Source organism: Mytilus edulis, chromosome 6, assembly GCF_963676685.1.
Source record: "Mytilus edulis chromosome 6, xbMytEdul2.2, whole genome shotgun sequence".
In the NCBI taxonomy this organism is placed as follows: domain Eukaryota; kingdom Metazoa; phylum Mollusca; class Bivalvia; order Mytilida; family Mytilidae; genus Mytilus; species Mytilus edulis.
In genome coordinates this window covers 4,747,029-4,767,614 of record NC_092349.1, presented here as the reverse complement: position 1 = coordinate 4,767,614, position 20,586 = coordinate 4,747,029, and the positions used below count along the sequence as shown (strand labels likewise).

At 31.7% G+C, this 20,586-nt stretch overlaps 1 protein-coding gene across 1 annotated transcript; it reads left to right on the top strand.

The window, feature by feature from the left end:
• The first annotated feature begins 2,824 nt into the window (after window positions 1-2,824).
• LOC139525958 (low affinity immunoglobulin epsilon Fc receptor-like) lies at window positions 2,825-15,847 on the top strand. Its single transcript, XM_071321151.1, has 5 exons — window positions 2,825-2,991; window positions 5,372-5,475; window positions 11,164-11,269; window positions 12,223-12,445; window positions 15,723-15,847. Exons 1-5 carry the CDS (start codon window positions 2,955-2,957, stop codon window positions 15,748-15,750), a joined length of 498 nt encoding a protein of 165 aa, XP_071177252.1. The 5' UTR covers window positions 2,825-2,954; the 3' UTR covers window positions 15,751-15,847.
• The last annotated feature ends 4,739 nt before the right edge of the window (window positions 15,848-20,586 follow it).

The following is a 20,586-nucleotide window of genomic DNA, read 5'->3' as shown; positions in this document are numbered from 1 at the left end:
TCAGATATTTACAAATGAAAAATAGTAGGCTGCATTGATTAATTACATATTTACGTTGAAACAGACTTGTAGATGGCTAGGCTGGTCAGAAAAGCGACTGGGTGTTGAATGGAGTGCTGTTGCCCCAAAGAGGTCAAGGACCGCGAAATTGTAAGAGACATGGGACACTGTTACAAAACTAAAAATCAGTACATGTATATTTGTTCCGCCTAACAGAAGTTCCACTGGAAACTTTGTTATAAACATTGTCATAATATCTGTTCCTGTTGGAACAAACATTCTGTACTATTTATTCTGTTAGGAACATATACTGTAATATTTATTCCTGTGGAAATAATATTCCAGAATATTTTTTCCTTTTGGAACTTATATTATGAAGGAAATCATATTCCGTAACATTCTTTCTTTTTTATTTCATCTTAGTGGAATAAGCTAGTGTCTATTCCTTTTTTTCTTCGTGTATTTCTAAATTAGCTGATCTAGATGGTAAAAAGAAAAAAATATATCACTGTGACAGCAGATTGAATTCAAACAGTAAAACAAGATAAAATGTGTGTCAATATAAGATTCTCATATGAAGACGTGCTTCTTTCGCTTTGTGAATAAACCCATGCTCTAAATCCAATAACATTAGTTTGCACATGCGTATATTGACTACTGCAGAATAATGAATTTATCAAATTGGCTTGCATTTGATATATTTCATTAACTTAAAACACTTCCGAACTCCTAAATGAGGCTCATGGTGTTACTACAAAATTTAATGCATTTATTGTGACTGTATAAATGTGTTGCAACTCGAAATTGACATATATTTGACCTAGATCACTAGTAGTACTGGCTATCGCTCGGGCAAAAATAATCACGAATATAATGCCTACCCATGTTAAAACTAAAATAAAGTATAGCTTGCATCAATTATTTTTTAAACATATTATCTTTAATGCCACTTGATTAGTCTAGAATACAAACGATGTTTGAATGTATCGCTATATATATATAGATCAACAAACGATCTTCCTCAATTAAGGTCTTGATAGGGGTCTCTCATTTCTGTATTCTATCTTTTCTAGTCATTTTCTTTCTATTCTATACATTTTGTGCCCATTATTCTATATTCTTGATATTTAAGAACCTTACCCAATCCGCCAGAATTCATATGAGATCTCAGGGCTGAGTTTTATTAAGAAAATAATACAATGATGAAACACATAAATTAAAGAATAGATCACAAAATACCAGTATGCCATCTGTTTATAAATGCAAATGTATGTTTACATGGTTAAGCAAACAACAGGAAATCTATCAAAAATTAACCTAGACCACAAATGCCACTGAAAAGTCGAGATTGAGTAAGCAAAAATTTCCGTCAGTCTAGTTTAAATCTACCGCATTATTCCCTAGATTAATGAATTTTATACAATTATTGACTTTGATGAGGTTGATGCTACGATTTATAAACCCCAAAGATATAATATTCTGTGTAATTTTTCTCTTCCACTTGTTTTTTTTTTGTGTATTTGTTTTTTGTAAACTTTATTGAAAATTTCGACTTTATATGAAAATTAGCAACTGCAAAAGCACATGGTTATAATAAGTATTAAAACAGTATCTTGAGCAAAAAAATAGAAAGTCATATAATAAAGCAATTGTTGACTTCTGATTTCAGTTGATATAATGATTTTTCAACCCAGAAATATGAATTCGTTGGTGTCGGTGAATATCACATCTCTTGGGTTTATAAATAACTGCATCGACCTTATCAAAAGTCAATAACTGTATATTATCAAAAACGATTTCCTATGCTTTTAGCACAGGCACTTGTCTCAGAATTTTCCCCCTATATATTAAGGTATATAGGGGGGGGGGGGGAATTCCGAGACAAGCGCCTGGGTTTTTAGCAAATGAAAAAAAAAAAAACAAAAAAAAAAAAACCAGAAAATGTATAGTCGTATATAACGTGTTATAGATGTTGAAATCTCAAAAAATCATAGCAGAACATAAAAATCAAGACAAACAACAAATTACAGCCCAGGGAATTGGATGAATTAATATAGTCTAAGAATATGGTCATCGATATGGAAACATGTGTTAGTGACTTAAGATCTTCTGTACATTATTCAACATACTGTAACTGGTTTAGTATCATTCCATTTAAAGACATTACTAGTATTTGACCTGCTATGACTGGTATTAGTAACTACAAATGTAGTATCATTCCATTTAAAGACATTACTAGTATTTGACCTGCTATAACTAGTATTAGTAACTAGTAGCATTCCATTTAAAGACATTACTAGTATTTGACCTGCTATAACTAGTATCATTCCATTTAAAGACATTATACTAGTATTTGAACTGCTATGACTGGTATTAGTAACTAGTATCATTTCATTTAAAGACATTACTAGTATTGACCTGCTATATGACTGGTATTAGTAACTAGTATCATTCCATTTAAAGACATTACTGGTATTGACCTGCTATGACTGGTATTAGTAACTAGTATCATTCCATTTAAAGACATTACTGGTATTGACCTGCTATGACTGGTATTAGTAACTAGTATCATTCCATTTAAAGACATTACTGGTATTGACCTGCTATGACTGGTATTAGTAACTAGTATCATTCCATTTAAAGACATTACTGGTATTGACCTGCTATGACTGGTATTAGTAACTAGTATCATTCCATTTAAAGACATTACTGGTATTTGACCTGCTATGACTGGTATTAGTAACTAGTATCATGATCGTATCATTTAACCCCATCCAAACCCTCATTCCATTTAAAAACAAACGACCTTTATTTTACACTTAGGTTGTCTGCTATATCATCATGAACTCCGCTCCTTGGAATTAACTTAGATTTAATCAAGATAAGTCACTGGGACAACATATATATATATGTGACACGACAGATCTAAAGATCACAGAGATTAATTGGCGATCATGGCAAGTGTTTACATAACGTCTGCAGTTATTTTGTGTAAGTAGATTTTACGTTAGCATGTTAAAATGGAGATCGACTGCGATTCACTGATGTTTGAATGAGGAACCAAGCATTTGATACCATGAAGCTTCTTATTCCTTCCTCGTGTTTGAAATGAATATTTAGAGAGCAAACAAATCATTTGAACAGAGAAAAAAAACCAACAAAAAACAACAAAAAATCTTAGAGACAAACATGTCTGTCTATTTTCGACAGTTCACACTTTTAATTTTTGAAAATGATGTAGATAGTTTATAACTCCCATAAAACCACGCAAGTACAAAGGTTACAGAGAAGTTAAAAAAATAATATACATAAAGATAAAAAAGGCATTAAAAATGCATAAAATTCAAAATTACGGATGAGATAACATATAAGAGAATATATATATAGACTAATATAGTCAAATGTCAAAGCTAAAATTGTATAAAGAAATACTTTCTATAAGTATGGTAAATAAATTATGGTTGTTAAGATATGTATATGCTGTTCGTTGTGACCCAAGGGTCCGTTTTGAAGTGTCAAAGTGACCTTTTATATTTTGTGAATTGGATGGAGAGTTGTCTCATTGGCACTCAAACTACTTCTTTTTATATCTGAGACAATATCTGAAAAAGTCGAATGTCCATGTCCCGCACTTCACCAGCAATTATTTTTTTATCCAACCATCTTTTTTGAAACTTTTAAGTTTCAGTATAAACTAAATTATATAATGCACCAACTCCTTCTAATTAAACACTCATTCTTATATTTCTTCCAATAAAATATTGTAATTTAAATGTTCAACCCCCCTAAAATCATGTTGTCCCCTGTGTTTTTTTTAGAACTAAATCATTCAAATGTATCCAAATTAATTAAACAGGCGCCCGATTCTCACATATTTGATATATTATATAATAAACATGCCCCTAATTTTACTTTTTATATTATAACTATAGCATGTAATAAAATTTTGCAAATTTTAAGAGAAAAAAAAATTGTCCCCAGGGGTGATTTCCTTCCTGTTACCACTGGATTTTTTTCCTGTGGAAACGTTTACAAGACCAAGAGTTATTTTCCCATTACGTATTGTGAATAGCATCATTTCCTGAATGCATTAGTACAAAGAAATAGTTGGAAAGGCGGCTAGATTCAAGCCCATCCAAGGTAGGAATTTATAGAAAAAATACTTATTGGTGTTCTATCCTGTTACAGCCTTTTCTTACACTTTCTAAGAATATTTTTAAGTGTGCACCACAACTTTAAGTGTGTTTTTTTTATCATCTTTTAAAAAGTTATATGTCACAGGAAATACACTTACATTTAATGTGATAAAAAGGACAAAAACTATCTCGTAATTCCTTTCTGTTACGTTCTGTCATGTTACCTGATAAAAAGTAACAGCATAACCATCATCAGTAACAGGAATGATGTTCAAGACAATTTCACTGAAGAATCGAAAAGTTAATCTACTATATGCCAGCCATTTCATTTAATATAAGTTATCACCACCATATCAAATAAATTTAAAAATAATATACAGTATTTTGAATGAAAAATAGGTTTTTTTGCTTTTGATAACAGCAGAGAACATTGTGCAATTCTAGTACTGTAGATAGTAACAGAAAGGAATTTATTTTAGAATTTTTCATTACCTAGGCAGATTTGTCATCTTGCAAATACAGTTTCAAAGGATAAATGACATTGTTTGCTGTTATCTTCCAATTGTGACCAATCTAAAAGGATGTATTTTTCTTAAACTTTAAAATAAAACAGAAAAATCCTTTCTGTTACCAACTCTGTCCTGTTACCGTTGTCCTGTTACTCAAGATTCTTTCATGTTACCGACGTATTTGACTATATTTAAGTATATTTCTAAACCTTTCGTATTGCAAATGCTAAAATCAATAATTTGCATTTGATAAACTATTGCAGGATATACTAGTAAACCACAAAATTAATAGTGTCTTAAACTTATTTCTTATTCCCATTAGAAACTTTTTAAAATTGATTCACTTTGGTAACAGGAAAGAACTGGATTTCTTTTTTGTACCATTTTTAAAATTGCCATTGTTTCCTTATTAAACAATTGTTTGAATTACAGACAACAGTTCCTAGATCCCAAATGTGTGTTCTTCGATTTGTGCTATTAAAATACCGGGTTTAAAGAATTTTTTTTTTGTTGTTTTTTTTCTTATTGCCAAAAATTTGACTTTTTCAGATATTGTCTCATCTATTATATATGGTCATGGTGACAGATACGAAATCATACATTGCAATTGTATCAAAATATCAAATATGAATACTGCGCACCACGTGCACGCAATGTTCATTTCAATAAAACACTATGCTCAGTGGGTTAACTAACTGTATGTGTTTATCTATTTTGTTATTTTAGCACTGGTAGGAGTTGTAATAAGTACATGTCCTTCTGGTGACTTGAGTTTTGGAGGAAAATGTTACTTTTTTGGAAGAGATATTGAGAATGAGAGAAGAGGACATGTAAGATATCTGACGCAGAATTTATAACACTAAACATTATGGAGGCTAATGTAAATGAGGGTGGAGGGGTGTCTTTCATTTCTCTATTCTTTATATATAGGTCATTTTTCTCTATCCCTTATATTTTGTGTACATTATTCCATATTCTTTAAATTTTAGCAACCCATAATTCTCTATTCATGCAACTCAAATTTATATAGAATGCCTTACATTTTTTATGTAACACAGTTATGATTACATACCGTATAGGTGTATAAATCCATGTAGTCCTAACAAAATATAATATGTTCAATATTCAATTTCATATCGTCACAGTTAGAAAACATATATAGTTTTATTTACCTAAACAGTTTATGTAAGAATATTAAAGTATAACTGGTATTATCATTCTTTCTTGCAATGTTTACCAGTTTTATGACATTTTCGTCACATCATTACCCTATCATATTGCTCCGAATGATCTGCCCCAATTGACTGGATTCTAGATCGACCGTTTTGTCACATAACCCTGTTTTGTTTGACAAAAAACAGAACTGTTGGCCAATATGGCTAAAACAACAAGTAATTTCCAAAATCCGTATACGGCGCTATGTTGATTCTTTCTTAAAAGAAGGACGAAAGATACCAAATTGACTGGATTCTAGATCGACAGTTTTGTCGTATAACCCTGTTTTGTTTGACCAAAATACTGTTGACCAGCATGGCCAAAGCAACAAGTATTTTACAAAATCCGTCTACGACGCAATGTTCCTTCTTAAAATGTCGCTATCAAAGAGATACATTTTGATAATAATAATAACAACAGTCAACCCGGTGATTACAAAAGCACTGCAAGTAAAATAGCAGAAGTTTATAATACACCAAATTCTGCCCATACACCTACTCATACACCCAGAAAACAACGTTTGTCCGAGTCCGATGAGACAGCAAGTGAAAATAAGAAAATGAAAATTCAGAGCACCCCCAGTAGCCTTATCTGACACTGTCACGTTCAGCGCTCTTGCAAACATGGTAACAAATTTGACCGAAAGGATGAATAATCTTGTTAGTCGACTAGAGAAAAGAATCAGTGAAATAGAAGGAAATGTAGAAAAACGTCTGACAGTCAAATTTAATACAGCTATAAATGATAGAGTGAAAGGCGAAGTTGCCAAATTGAAATAGGAAATAACGAGTGAAGTAAGTGAATATAAAGAGAAAGTTGAAACCCTTGAAAAGGCATATGCTGAGATAGTTACATCAAAGTGTGATAAAACAGATCAAAAACAGAATCTAAATATTATTGTTAAAAATCTTTCTGTAGAACAACGTGAAAATACAGATAAAACCTTCTTGAAATCAAAAGTTGCAGCTTTAATAAAAGATGGTTTGAAGCTTGCTAATGTTTCTGTTAAGGATGTTGTCAGAAAAAAAACTTATTCAGGCAGTAATAAACCAGGTATCGTAGTCATTGGAATTGAAAGCCTTGAGTTACAAAAGAAATTGGTTTTAAAATCAAAAAAGGTGTTGATGAATTCTGGTAAGTATTCTAGAGTGTACATTGAAAACGATATCCCTTATGAGCAAAGAATCAATAACATTAACAACCGTACAATTTTGAGAGCCCTGGGCGAAGATAATGATTTTGTTGTAAATTGGGTCGTATTGTTAAAAAACAGTTTAATAACACGTCAATCAACGATGTAAACATTCCACAACGGACAGATGATCAAACGAAAGCCCGTAAGCAGAATAGAAACGATAAGGATTCATACTCGAAAAACGGCAAAGCCTACGAAAATTCTTCTGATGGATGACAAAGATACTCCGGAAGTAATAGGCGTGGTAGAGACAGAGGAGATGCCGGCAAACCACGTAACGGATAGGTCAAATGTCGGTTTTGGAACATAAACGGCTGGAGTAAAAATCCGAATAGTGACAAAAATAGTTTACTAGCTTCGTGCTTAACGAATCGAGGTCTGCATATAATTGGTCTTGCGGAAACCCATCTTGTGGGGGAAAATACTATAAATATTGATGGTTATAAATGGTACGGAAATAACCAAAAACTTATCCATGTACGTGCTCGAGCTGGATCTGGTGGTGTAGGACTATTAGTGAAAAACGATATTCATTCACAGTTTAGTGTAGTGAAAGTGGACCAATTAACAGACGGAATTTTATGGGTACAATTTTCTGAAATTAACAACCAAGATAATTGCTTTTTTGTGTGTGTGGTATATCTACCGACAGAACACTCCGCACGTTCGGTCAACATCCATGATTTCTTTGATACGCTTATGTCTAAAATATATACAATTCCAAATAGTAATCCGTTTTATTTATGCGGTGATTGGAATAGTCGAGTCTCCGACATTGAAGATTATATACAAGGAATTGACTTTTTACCAGAACGTAATGTCGTAGATTTTACACCTAATAGTTACGGCGACTTGTTTTGTGAATTTCTGAACAATATAAATTGTTGTATTTTAAATGGCCAAAATTTTATTAACAATGACTTTACGTTTGTGTCGACCAGAGGATCACCAGTCGTTGACTATTGCGTAGTACCTTATGAGAAACTGTCATTTTTTCAAAACTTTGAAGTCATTCGAGCAAGAACATTAATTGAAGAAAATGCAGCTGTATAGTAGGCTCTTATGACCCGAAACATATACCGGATCATTCTTTGTTATGCTGGACATTTGTCACACCTGGTTATGATGTTCAACAATCCGTGTCCAATCAATTAACAGATAACGGTAATGTAAAATCAGTTAAATACGACACACGGAGTATTCCGAACGATTGGATGTCCGACAGTGAAACAATTTCCAAACTTAACACATTTATCACTGAATTAGAAGAATCAGAAATAAACCAGTTAAATTTAGACAATAAATATGAAGATTTTGTTAAAATTGTACATACAGAAATGGATTTAAAGCTAATTAAACGTAAAACTAATATATATGATGGTAAAAGTAACAAAAGGAGACGTATGAAAAAATCGTGGTGGAACGACAACTTAACACTACTTTGGAACGATGTATATAAAGCCGAGTGTGCGTGGCACAAGTGTCATAGCGGATGCAAGAAGGATTTACGCCATATATTTGTGGAAAAACGGAAATTGTTCGACAAAAGCAGTCAGAAAGCTAAACGTCAGTTTTGGTACCACAGTCAGGAACAACTTTTAGATGACCAAAGATGGGATCCTCGAGAGTTCTAGAAGAAGATTGGTAAAGTTGAAGTTAAGAATGAACGACAGAAATCTATACCGATGGAAGTCACACTAGACGATGGGACAACTAGTTCAGATACAAACACTGTCTTAAATAAATGGAAAAACTGTTTTGATAAATTGTTAAATTGTAATAATCAGACTATTGACACAAATGTTAATATTAATATTCCAGATGATTTTTTAGATAGGGAAATATTGTATGAAGAGGTAGTAAATGCTATTATTAAAAGTAAAAATGGCAAGTTACCAGGTATTGATCAGTTGTCAGTAGAATTATTTAGAAATAATGCATTAATGTTAATTTTGCATAAGTTATTTATATATGTTTCAAGTATGGAAAAATTCCTTCTGTATGGGGTAAAAGTATTATAACCCCAATTCCTAAGTCTTCAACTTCAGATCCACGAGATCCTTTAGCATACAGGGGCATAACCTTAGCACTATGTGCATATAAATTATATTGCAGAATATTGAATGATAGATTAGTGTATTGGTTAGAAGAAATAGATATTATTCATGACGAGCAAAATGGCTTCCGTAAAGGTAGAAGTACCATTGACCATCTAAGTACATTAACTTCAATTATTGAAACTAGAAAACTGAAAAAGTTATCAACATTCGCAGCTTTCATAGATTTAAAAAAAAGCGTATGATACTGTTAGTAGAAAATTATTATTTACTAAATTGGATGATGTAGGAATTAGTACACATTTTTTATGTACATTGAAAGCTATATATTCACATGTAGAATGTTGTATCAAACTTAATGGCAATATGACAGATTGGTTAAGCGTTAATTCAGGTTTAAAACAAGGATGTGTATTATCGCCTGTTATGTTCAATATTTTTATTAATAGTTTAATTGATGTAATAAAAACACTAGATATTGGTGTAGACATTGATGGTGAAAATATTCGTATACTATTATATGCTGATGACATTGTATTTATTGCTGAAAATGAAAATAATTTACAAACTCTATTAGATGTATTAAGTAATTGGTGTGTTACCAACTGTATGAATGTGAACTTAGATAAAACTAAAGTTGTTCATTTTAGGAACCCTTCGGTTCAACAAACATCTAAATCGTTTTTGTTATCTAATAATACAGTACAAATAGTATCTGGTTACCAAGATCTTGGTCTACTGCTGACAGAATATCTCGATTATAATGAAATGGCTAAAGCTGTAGCATGTGTAGCAAGGTCTGCAAGTCGAGCTCTAAGTTTATTTATTGTAAAATGTAAAGCACATGGTGGTTTCCAGCACAGTACCTTTACAACATTATTTGATACTGTGGTCTGATCAGTAATAAGCTACGGTGCATCCATTTGGGGTACTCGTTCTTTTTCTTGTATCAACGCTGTCCAGAACAGAGCTATCAGGTTTTTTATGGGTGTGGGCAAGTATACGCCAAATGATGCAATTAACGGGGACATGGGCTGGAGACCACCTAGTGTGTAGCAATGGACATGTGTCTTCAGGCACTGGGCAAGATGTAGTGTCATGACCAATGACAGAATAAATTATAAAGTGTTCAAATGGTCACATAAAAATGCTGTAAACAATAAGAAAAACTGGTGTTATAGAGCCATGAAAAAACTTAAAGATTGTAATTTTGATTTGTATACTAATATTGATTGTGTGCTGCACAAGAATATTGTTCGAGAAATTGAAAATGTTTTATTTAATGAATATATTGTAGAATGGCAAACAAAAATATTGTCACAGAGTAATGGTAACAAGCTTCGTACTTATAAGCTATATAAATCTCAATATTGTACAGAGTTATATTTAAAACAAAATATGTCTAATAAATTTAGAAGTGCTTATGCAAAATTTAGATGTGGTGTTGCTCCACTTAAAATAGAAACAGGTCGTTATGAGAACAAACCAATATATGAAAGATGTTGTTTTATGTGCAAAAATGAAATTGAAGACGAAAAACATGTATTTACTTTATGTCCTTTATATGCAGACCTTCGAAATATATTGTATAGTGAAGCAGTAAAACATAACGATCAATTTTTTAACTTGTCTATTGACGAAAAGTTTATATTTTTATTCAGAAACGAATAACTATGTCAGGTAGTTGCTAAAACCTGCTATAATATTTTATGTAGAAGAACACATTTTTTATTTGTATATAGCTGATGATATATTTTAAATCTTAGATATGTGTAGTTTTAAAATTGTATAAATTTTGTATACAATTAATCCTTTAATGTTAGTCTCTAATAATTCTTAATAGAATGGCACTTGTATATGTTTTAGTATCTAAGCTAATGATATTTTACTGTTAGTTTTAATATACAATATGTTTTATAAATGTTATCCAATATTTCATGTTATACGCAATGTTTTATATGTTTATTGGAATGTATAATGTTATACAAGTGGTGAGACTTTAATAAAATATTGAATCTGAATCTGAATCTAATAAAATAAAACAATTTTAGGAGATTTGTAAGGCAAGAGGAGGCCAATTAGCCAGCATTAATTCTAAAGCAGAAGATGATGCTATCATCCAACACATTGAAAGCATGAACTTGCCTTATAGCATAGGTACGTACTTATATGTGTATTTTCATATTATATATGGAGGACCTTCTATTTGAAGTCACAAAGCAAATGTTTAATAACAGAAATATTAAAGATCATAAAGTTTTAACTTCAAAAGATAAAATTGACCTAGGTAGTCGTTTTAGGTCTTTTTTGGTCAGAAATAATAAAGATAAAGAAGTTCCAACTCCCCAAGATAAAATTGACCTATCATGATTCTAGGTATTCTTTTTTTTTTTGGTAATACAGAAATAATAAAGACAATGAATTTATAACTCAAGATAGAATTAATCTAGCATGAGTTTAGATATTTTTTTAAGGTATTTGTTGGTCATGTAGCTCCGTCGTATTAAAGTGTTTATACATATTTGGATTTCAAATCGTGTTGTTTTGTAACAGCGTTTCTGGCTAAAATACTGGTATATAAGAGCCTCGAACTGATATTTTTTTTGCAATTAAATTTTCATTAAAAACAATGTTATTTTCATTGCACAGCATGGTTACAATAAGTGGAACCCTAACTAATCTCTATGATAAACACCTGATGCAACTTTAACCTACCTTCATGTTCATAATTATGAACTAAGTTGAACTGTTAACTAAACTTTGAATTTTTGAAATACTAAGGCTTTTCTACCTCAGGAATAGATTACATTAGCTGTATTTGGCAAAACGTTTAGATACTTTTGGTCCTTAAATGCTCTTTAACTTCGTACTTTATCTGGCCTTTTTAACATTTTTTGATTCGAGCGTCACTTATGAGTCTTTTGTAGACGAAACGCGCGTCTGGCGTAAATATAAAATTTCAATCCTGGTATCAATGATGAGTTTATATCAGAAGATTCTATTTGATTTCAACTGTTACACCAAATAAACTTATCTATATTTTTCTCCATATTGTTTTTTTTTGTCACAGTGTTTGTTTTTCTTCTCATGAATTTTGAACTCGTTTTTAGCCGGCTATTTAATTGGAGCTCAAGATGAGATATCCGAGGGTACATTTGCATGGGAGGACGGGACTTCATTGGCATACAGTAACTGGGGACCAGGACAGCCTGACAACTATGTATCGGCTGAGGATTGTGTCACCCTTTACCGTCCTTTGGGTCTATTGAGTCACTATAAGTGGGCCGATGTAAACTGTGATGTGGCCGTAGAGTTTTACATTTGTGAAGCAAGGTAAGATTTATTATAAACGTTATACAAAGAGAGTAAAATATAACAAGGATATTTGAACTCATAAGTGGAAAATAAACTTTCAACGGCATGGTTAAAAATGAAAATGACCTTCAGACAAACGATGGTACACTAGACAAAACGTAGAAAACTAAAGACTGATCACCACAAACCCTTCTAAAAACTGGGATGATCGCAGGTGGTCCAGAAGAGTAAGCAGATCCTGCTTCAAATGTGGCACTCGACGTGTTGCTCATCTTATTACACATCCAGTAATAAGTATACATAAATGTACTTCAGTAGGTCACATTCGTGAAAACGGAATTGTTGTTAAGATAATTGGAATATATTCTCTGTCAACTTTGAAATATTTCATAACGATCAACTAATTCATGATAGCTTCCGTAAACTTTACCTAGCGATAATTTCACCATTTGAAACTCGTCAACATAAGAAAATGCATGTACCAAGACAGGATAGTTGTTATCCGTTCGTTTGATGTGTTTAATAAGCTTTGATTTTGCCATTTGATTAGGGGAAATCCGTTTTGAATTTTCCTCGGAGCTCTTTTTTTTGGGGGTGATTTTCCTTTTTAATCGCTTTCTTTGTGAGCAGCAACCCCCAATCAAGGAAATCATGATAAGAAATGCAAGCCCTGCAATATGTACGTTCTCTTGAGAAACAATCACAAAATTTCTAATTCAATGAATCAAGGTTCAGTCTGATAAATTAAATTGACTTATTTTCACAAATTCTATTTGTTTTCATCTAATGCACGGTCGTTATCAATATTCTGATCTCTTATGTTGATACTTATTATTTACTGCTCTTCACAGTTATTACTATTGTATTAATGCTCGGCAAGGTTATTACTATTGTTTAATAATTTAATTTTGGATGTAACGCGTCTTCTGATTGCCTGACGTAATTTTGTTATCAGCCCATAGACATAATTTAGTCGTGTGACCGTTACGTCATCAACGTTTTTTCATGGTTTTCTCCGGTTTAAAATGGAATTTAGAATTAAATTATAAGAAATGACTGTAATCTTTTTTTCTGTCTGTTCGAAATAACATAAAAAATGTGGTGCACACTGTTAAATAAACCGCTACGCGCGTTATTCAGTGCGCACCACATTTTTTATGTAATTTCGAATGGACAGAAAAAATATTACAGTCATTCCTTAAATGATTTAATTTTGGATGTAACACATCCTCAGTCTGATTGGTTGACGTCGTTTTGTTTATCAGCTCATAGACATCATTAAGGCATGTGACCATGACGTCATCAACGTTTTTTAATGCTTTACTCCGGTTAAAATAAAGTCAACAGTAGTATACCGCTGTTTGAAATTCATAAATCGATGGAGAAAAAACAAATCCGGGTTACAAACTAAAACTGAGGGAAATGTATCAAATATAAGAGAACTACGACACAACAGAGACACAACACTGAAATGTAAAACACACAGAAACGAACTATAATGTAACAATGGCCATTTTCCTGATATGGTACAGGGCATTTTATGAAAACATGGTGGGTTGAACCTGGTTTTGTGGCATGCCAAACCTCCCGCTTTAATTGCAGTGTTAATTATAACATTAAAATGACAACATTACACGACAGGGCTACAATACGGAATGGAATTTAGAATTAAATTATAAGAAATAACTATAATATTTTATCTAAATCCCATTCCGTTTTGTAGCCCTGTAGCTTTTCAAAATACTAGTTTACATTGATAAAGGAATCAAAGGAACAAAACAAATATATAGGTTAATGTGCTTGTTTTCGAGATATTTGCCAATGAAATTTTGGCGGGAAAAATGTTCTCTCTTGCCTTTTCATAGCTTTTTCATTGACAAGTTCAAGTTCTCAAAAACTATTAAAAATAATTAAAATTTTATAAGACTTTTACAGATGGCTTATCATTATACATATAAAATTTATAAAAAGAAAATGGGGTCAATGGGCAAATTTGATTAAGGCATTCAAATGAATCAAACCTGAGGATTCCGAAAATCTGACAAAAATTCCAAAACATGACAAGCGAACATCATTTAACGATCATCAAGATTTATTTCTATTTGTGAATGATCTTCAAGGCTATTAATGTTGATTGACTTATCTTCGAGGTTGACAATATTGCTTGACCGCTCTATAATTTATATGAAGTTGGAATGACTGATCGACAACGCTTACTCTTTTGGCTGACTTTGCCTAAATGCTGATATCATTTGACTTGCATGATCTTCGATCCTGACAATTTGGCTTATCTGATCTTTGATGCTAAAACTATGGCTTGACTGATCTCCGATGCTTATAGTTTTGACTTGGCTAATTTTCATTTCTGACTCTTTGAATTGACTCATCTTAAATGCTGATACTTTAGCTTGATAAATCGTTCTTCAGTTCTGATAATTTTGGCTTGACTGATTTTCATTGCTTTTTATTTTAAAACTTATCCATGACTAATCGGTGCTCGAAGAGGATATTTTTGAGCTGACTGATATCTTGCGGATACCTTTGGCGCGTTTGAACTTCATTGTTATACTTTTTGATTTCCCAGATTTCATTGCATTGGATTAAAGCAAAATTATGTCAAATTGTTCAATAAGACCCCAAATGGTCTTACTTTATAGGTCAATTTGATTTGTCATCAAAATGAAAGCAAAAACAACAAAAACATTGGATAGGTAGAATAGAACCGGAAACAACAGCTGAGTCGATAGGTATTTTCTTACATAATGTTTATTGAAGTAATTAACATATTTGACTTCAATGTAGTTGATTTATCCATTCTATACAATCACGTGATAGAAATCAGAAAGAATATTTTGCAAAAGCTTGGACCGTTTACCCACCCGTTATTATATTCTATTAAACTGTTTTCGAAGTTTGAGAGGTATAGCGGTATAAAACCAGGTTCAATCCACCATTTTCTACATTTGAAAATGCCTGTACCAAGTCAGGAATATCCCAGTGGTTGTTCATTCGTATGATATGTTTTATCATTTGATTTTGACATTTGATTAGGGACTTTTCGTTTTGAACTTTCCTCGGAGTTCATTTTTTGGGGGATTTTACTTTTTTCAATGCATGTTTGAAATATTTGATGTACTGCTTTTGTGATTTCCTAAGTAAGTGTAATTGTTTTGAATCTTAAAAAGATAATTACTAATCGATTTACGAGATTTGAATATCGGTAAACTACTGTGATCTTAATTAGTCTTGAAATTATTTGGCACTAATACTAGTAATATGACTATTATATTTTCAGTGATGGAGGCGTTGATGTCGTCGGGTAAAAATGTCACTTGTCCAGATGATAAGATAAAGAGACGTATCGTTGTTGCTGGTAATTGATAGTAAATAAAATACAGCAGACTAAATAAAGATAAATCAGATGTGAATAAGACTTTTTTGTACTGCTAATAAAAAATATATCTAAATATGAATTGTCGTGAGCAAAACGTGTTGGATTAAAACATATAAAAAACATCAATCCATAAACATAAAACAACCAGAAGATGTTAAATGGCAGTTTGTCCCCGTCAATTTATGTTATAGACAGCCTTCTCTACAAAAGATGGCTTAATCTTCAAGGGGCAAAACTCTGGAATTACAAAAGCGTTATAGGTCAAACATGATCTGGATCCGTGTTTTGTGATCCCAAACAACAATTATTTGGACGATTCTCTCTGTATGAGATAAAGAGCATATGCACGTAATGAATGGAACACTTGACATACCGGTACTAAGATGTAAAACAAAACCTTGAGACAAGAAAAAACACAGAGAAAATAATATAATTTTACAAAACAAATCATCTGTAAAATATTCTTATATATACACCAAGAAAATGAAGAACTAGAAACTGCACAATGACAAAAAAAAAAAAATACTAACTAAGGTAAAAAGGTAAAGCGTTATATATGTTAATTGATAATTGCACACTGTGATTTAAGCACACATTATATTCGTAATTGACAATGATCATACGTAAGTTATGTTTAGAAATAAAGAAGTTCATGTCCAAGTTTCTAGAGTCCAAAGAGCTGTTACAGTTTTAAAATGCGCTGGCTAGTTATTGAATGAGCATATCATTCCATAATAAACTAACGTTCTAGCATAGCCATATAAGTAAACGACGATAAACATGATACATATGGACATTTCCAACCGAATGATTTTTTTTATCTTAAAATCACATGCATTACTCATATTCCAAAAAGTATGTTTTCTACTTTTAACTTGGCGTATTAAAAGGTGGTATTTCAGAAAATGTACAATTAAAGTAGTAAATGAATTTTGGTAATAAATGGTCATTTTGATCCTTACATAATCTGAAAAGTCTTATCAATAGATTAGCCAGTCGTGTTCAGTTTATTTCAATTATTCAATTCATGTAATATCAGCAAAAAAGAGAGTTGATCTTATTATTTTCTGTTGACATTTTGAAGGCATATTAGGAAAGCTATCTATAAGTATTTTATTAAAAAATTCAGTTCACCTTATGTTCACTGAAGGCCACCATTTCTATTTATAGTCTTCACATTATATTTGTTTTGTTTACATTCTTTACTTTAATATAAGACCGGTGAGCTATCATTTTTATTATTTAGCATTACCTATCTTACAACCTGTACTACAACTTGATCAAATGACTAAATTCTATCATATACTCTTATAATGCCTTTATATGTTAAGTGCTCTTCAAACAATACCATACATAGAAGAACATTGAGACAGTATCAATGTTAATATATATAAATACGAATATCAGATTTCTTTCTTCAAGCACATATTGCATCATTCTGCATTTAAATATTTATTAAAACAGATTGAACGTTTGTATTTTTGTTTTATATTTCAACTATCTTGACTATCTAACTGATATGATTCGAAGCGCCAATGAGAAGTTTGATGTAAACGAAATACGCGTTAACGGTTTGGCTTATCAAATTGTCAGCTTTGTATTTGTGACGAGTTTGACTAGACGAAACGCATATAGATATGTTGTATAGATAAACGATTTCGTTTACTGTTGATTCATTTATTTTCTTGGGTACTTTTATGGATCAAGGAAAACTCGTATGGTTTTTGAACTCTTAGTTTCCGGGTTATGACGAAATCCACGTAATTGGTATTCAAGAAATAATCATTATTCTACAGTATTAGATTCAATCCTGTCCTTCTTATTTCTTTCAGATACTTATTATACATAAAACGCAAATAATGAAATCATTACAATCCAGCATCAAATGGGAGTCAACACGTTTTCACCATGTTTGTGATTTTGAGATTTGTTGAACATCGATCAATTTATCCTTTGAAAAATCAGCTATCCACCAAATGTGTAATAAAGTGAATGCTAGCCATTATAACCACCCGTATGACCTTTAACAATGAGAAAGAATAATATAGTCGACTTTAAAAGACGTGAAAATTATGAATCAATTGAATTGAGTAAAATAACTACATTATCTATATCTAAACAATTTAAGAAAAACAAATATGAAAGACAACGACAACCACTGAACTACAGTCTCTGAGTTATGACAAGCAAATAAAGAATGTGACAGGGCTTAACATATTGTTTGTTTGCGCTAAGCCATTAATTAACCTTGACAATGGTGTCACAGAACAACGTAAGAACCAACTATAAATATGTTCCTTCAGCAAATTTCATAAATAGGTGGAAATAATGCACACAAAACATTTTTCAAAAGCACAATTCTAAAAGTATTGTGCAAAACAATTTAGTGTACACGGCAACAAGACAAACGACACGATCCAAATATTTAAACGGTATATAGGGGTTAACACCCTAATAAAGTACAACAATGACTATTTTTACAACTACGTCTTTTCCATTGTAAAACAGGTCTATTGGTTATTGTATAGTACAAACAGAAGATGTGGCATGATTGCCAATGAGACAACTCTCCAAAAGAGAACAAAAGACACAGAAGTTAACAACTTGAAATCACTGTACTGCCTTCAACAATGAGCAAAACCAATACCGCATAGTCAGCTATAAAAGGCCCAGGAATGAAGAATGTGAAACAATGCAAACGAGAAAACTAACGGCCCTATTTGTGTACGAAAAATGAACGAAAAACAAATATGTGGTACATCAACAAACTACAACCACTAAATTACAGGCTCCTGACCTGGAACAGGCACATACTCATACAAAATATGGCGGGGTTAAACATGTAAGCGAGATCCCAACCCTACCCCTAATCTGGGACAGTGATATAACACTACAACATAAGAACGAAAAAGAAATTGTAATTTCTTTGTCGATCTGTATAGTGTCAGTTTGAATATCGGTGTTCATCTAATTTTCTTCAGAACTGTGTATGTTTATATTCCTAGATTTGTTTATCTTTTTTAATTTTTATTAGGAATATTGTTCTGCTTCATGTAATAATACACATGTTGTAAGCCACAGTGAAAAATCCCTCACATTTAGCCTATAAATTACAGAAAAATAAAATACATTTAAAACGAAAGATTAAAAGCTTTTACCATCACCTTGGTACTGATAAAAGTGTTAAATAAAACTCAAAGAAAAACCAAGTTAAATTCAAAATGGGCCGGGAAAGTCAATAAAATCTGACAAAATGAAACATAAACGTTAACATACAACGAAACGAGTGAAACAATTGTCAACATTGTAAAAGGCTTATTTCATACAATGTTTTGTTATACTTGGTTTTATAGCTAGCGTAAACTCTCACTTGTATGACCTTAATATATTTAATTATATTAATGATCAAGTGATGATACACCCAAATGTTGTAAAGTTTAGAAATGATTCATGCAGTCAATAGATTTGTTTAAAATTGTCATGATAAGATAAGTCAAAATAATGGTATGTTGTCTTGAAAAATTATATATCCAAAGCTTTTCTTAAACTATTTCTTTATACTACAGACACAAATGCTTTTGGGGGATTATTCTATTTTAATAGTGATTATCTCTCTTCGTCTATGATTCGGAATGTCATTTATTTAAATGACGCTTAGTTCGGTCAGGAAGTATGTGTGAAGTTCAATAAAGAAAGTTTTCATTTTAAATTTCTCTTTAAATAACTCATATAACTTACAAAAATAGGTTAAATAATCAACTGTCCTCTGTGTTCGTTTATAATTTCTAGTTCAGATGTATATGCAATTAATATTATCATGATGATGTTCATTACAAAGTTTTTAATTTGTTGCAATTTATATCGAATCAAGGAAAAGAACTGCTCTGTTAAAGAATAATACGAAGAACGATAAAACTAGAATATTGAAATATCCTAACAGTTGCTATATCGTTTATAATTCAAAATGCAAAATATACAAACATGCTAGTTATTGTAACTTAGTACAATTTTCCATTCAAGCTGTAATCGGCCAAGTCTTTCTATCCTCTAAAAGCGGCACATCTGCATAGTTCGTATTGATAATGATTTTATTGATGCATACCCATTATTTAACATGTTTGAAAAAAGGAATATACAAAAAGGGAATGCAATAAAACAACACCAAAAACGATACGACCTCAAGTTCACATAACGCTTCATTAAAAGTCAATTGGCCAGTGTTTAAAATTGATATGCATTTCCAGTTTATCTAGATACGGCTGTCACAAGTGTTGAAAGGTTGCAAAATCAGAGTAGGCTGGTAGATTTGTATGAGATGACATCAACTTCAAGTTATTCCTTAACATCTTGATATTCATCGAACATCCAGTAAATAATCAGATTCTGATTCATATGAGGCTTCTTTTGAATATTCATGTTTTTCTGTATGAAACAATGAGATTACCCTAGTGCAGTTTTAACAGTTTGACCGTAAAACCCGATGTCTTCAATGTCATGAAGTCGTTTTGTTCTAGAGGTGTTTTATGACTAAACCCTGTATTTTGCTCTCCATAGTCCATCCCTTTCATTGTCATTATTCCTCAATTCCTCAATTTTGCAATGAATATGTTCATACCTATAAACCACAGTTTTACCTTATACCTTAAATAAAAATCAAACTAAACTAGAGCAAAGTAAAAGATGTACAAGTACCAAACAAGGAAAAAGCTAAATGATGAATACCAACCATCAATAATTCTATGCATTACCACATTCATTATTGCTG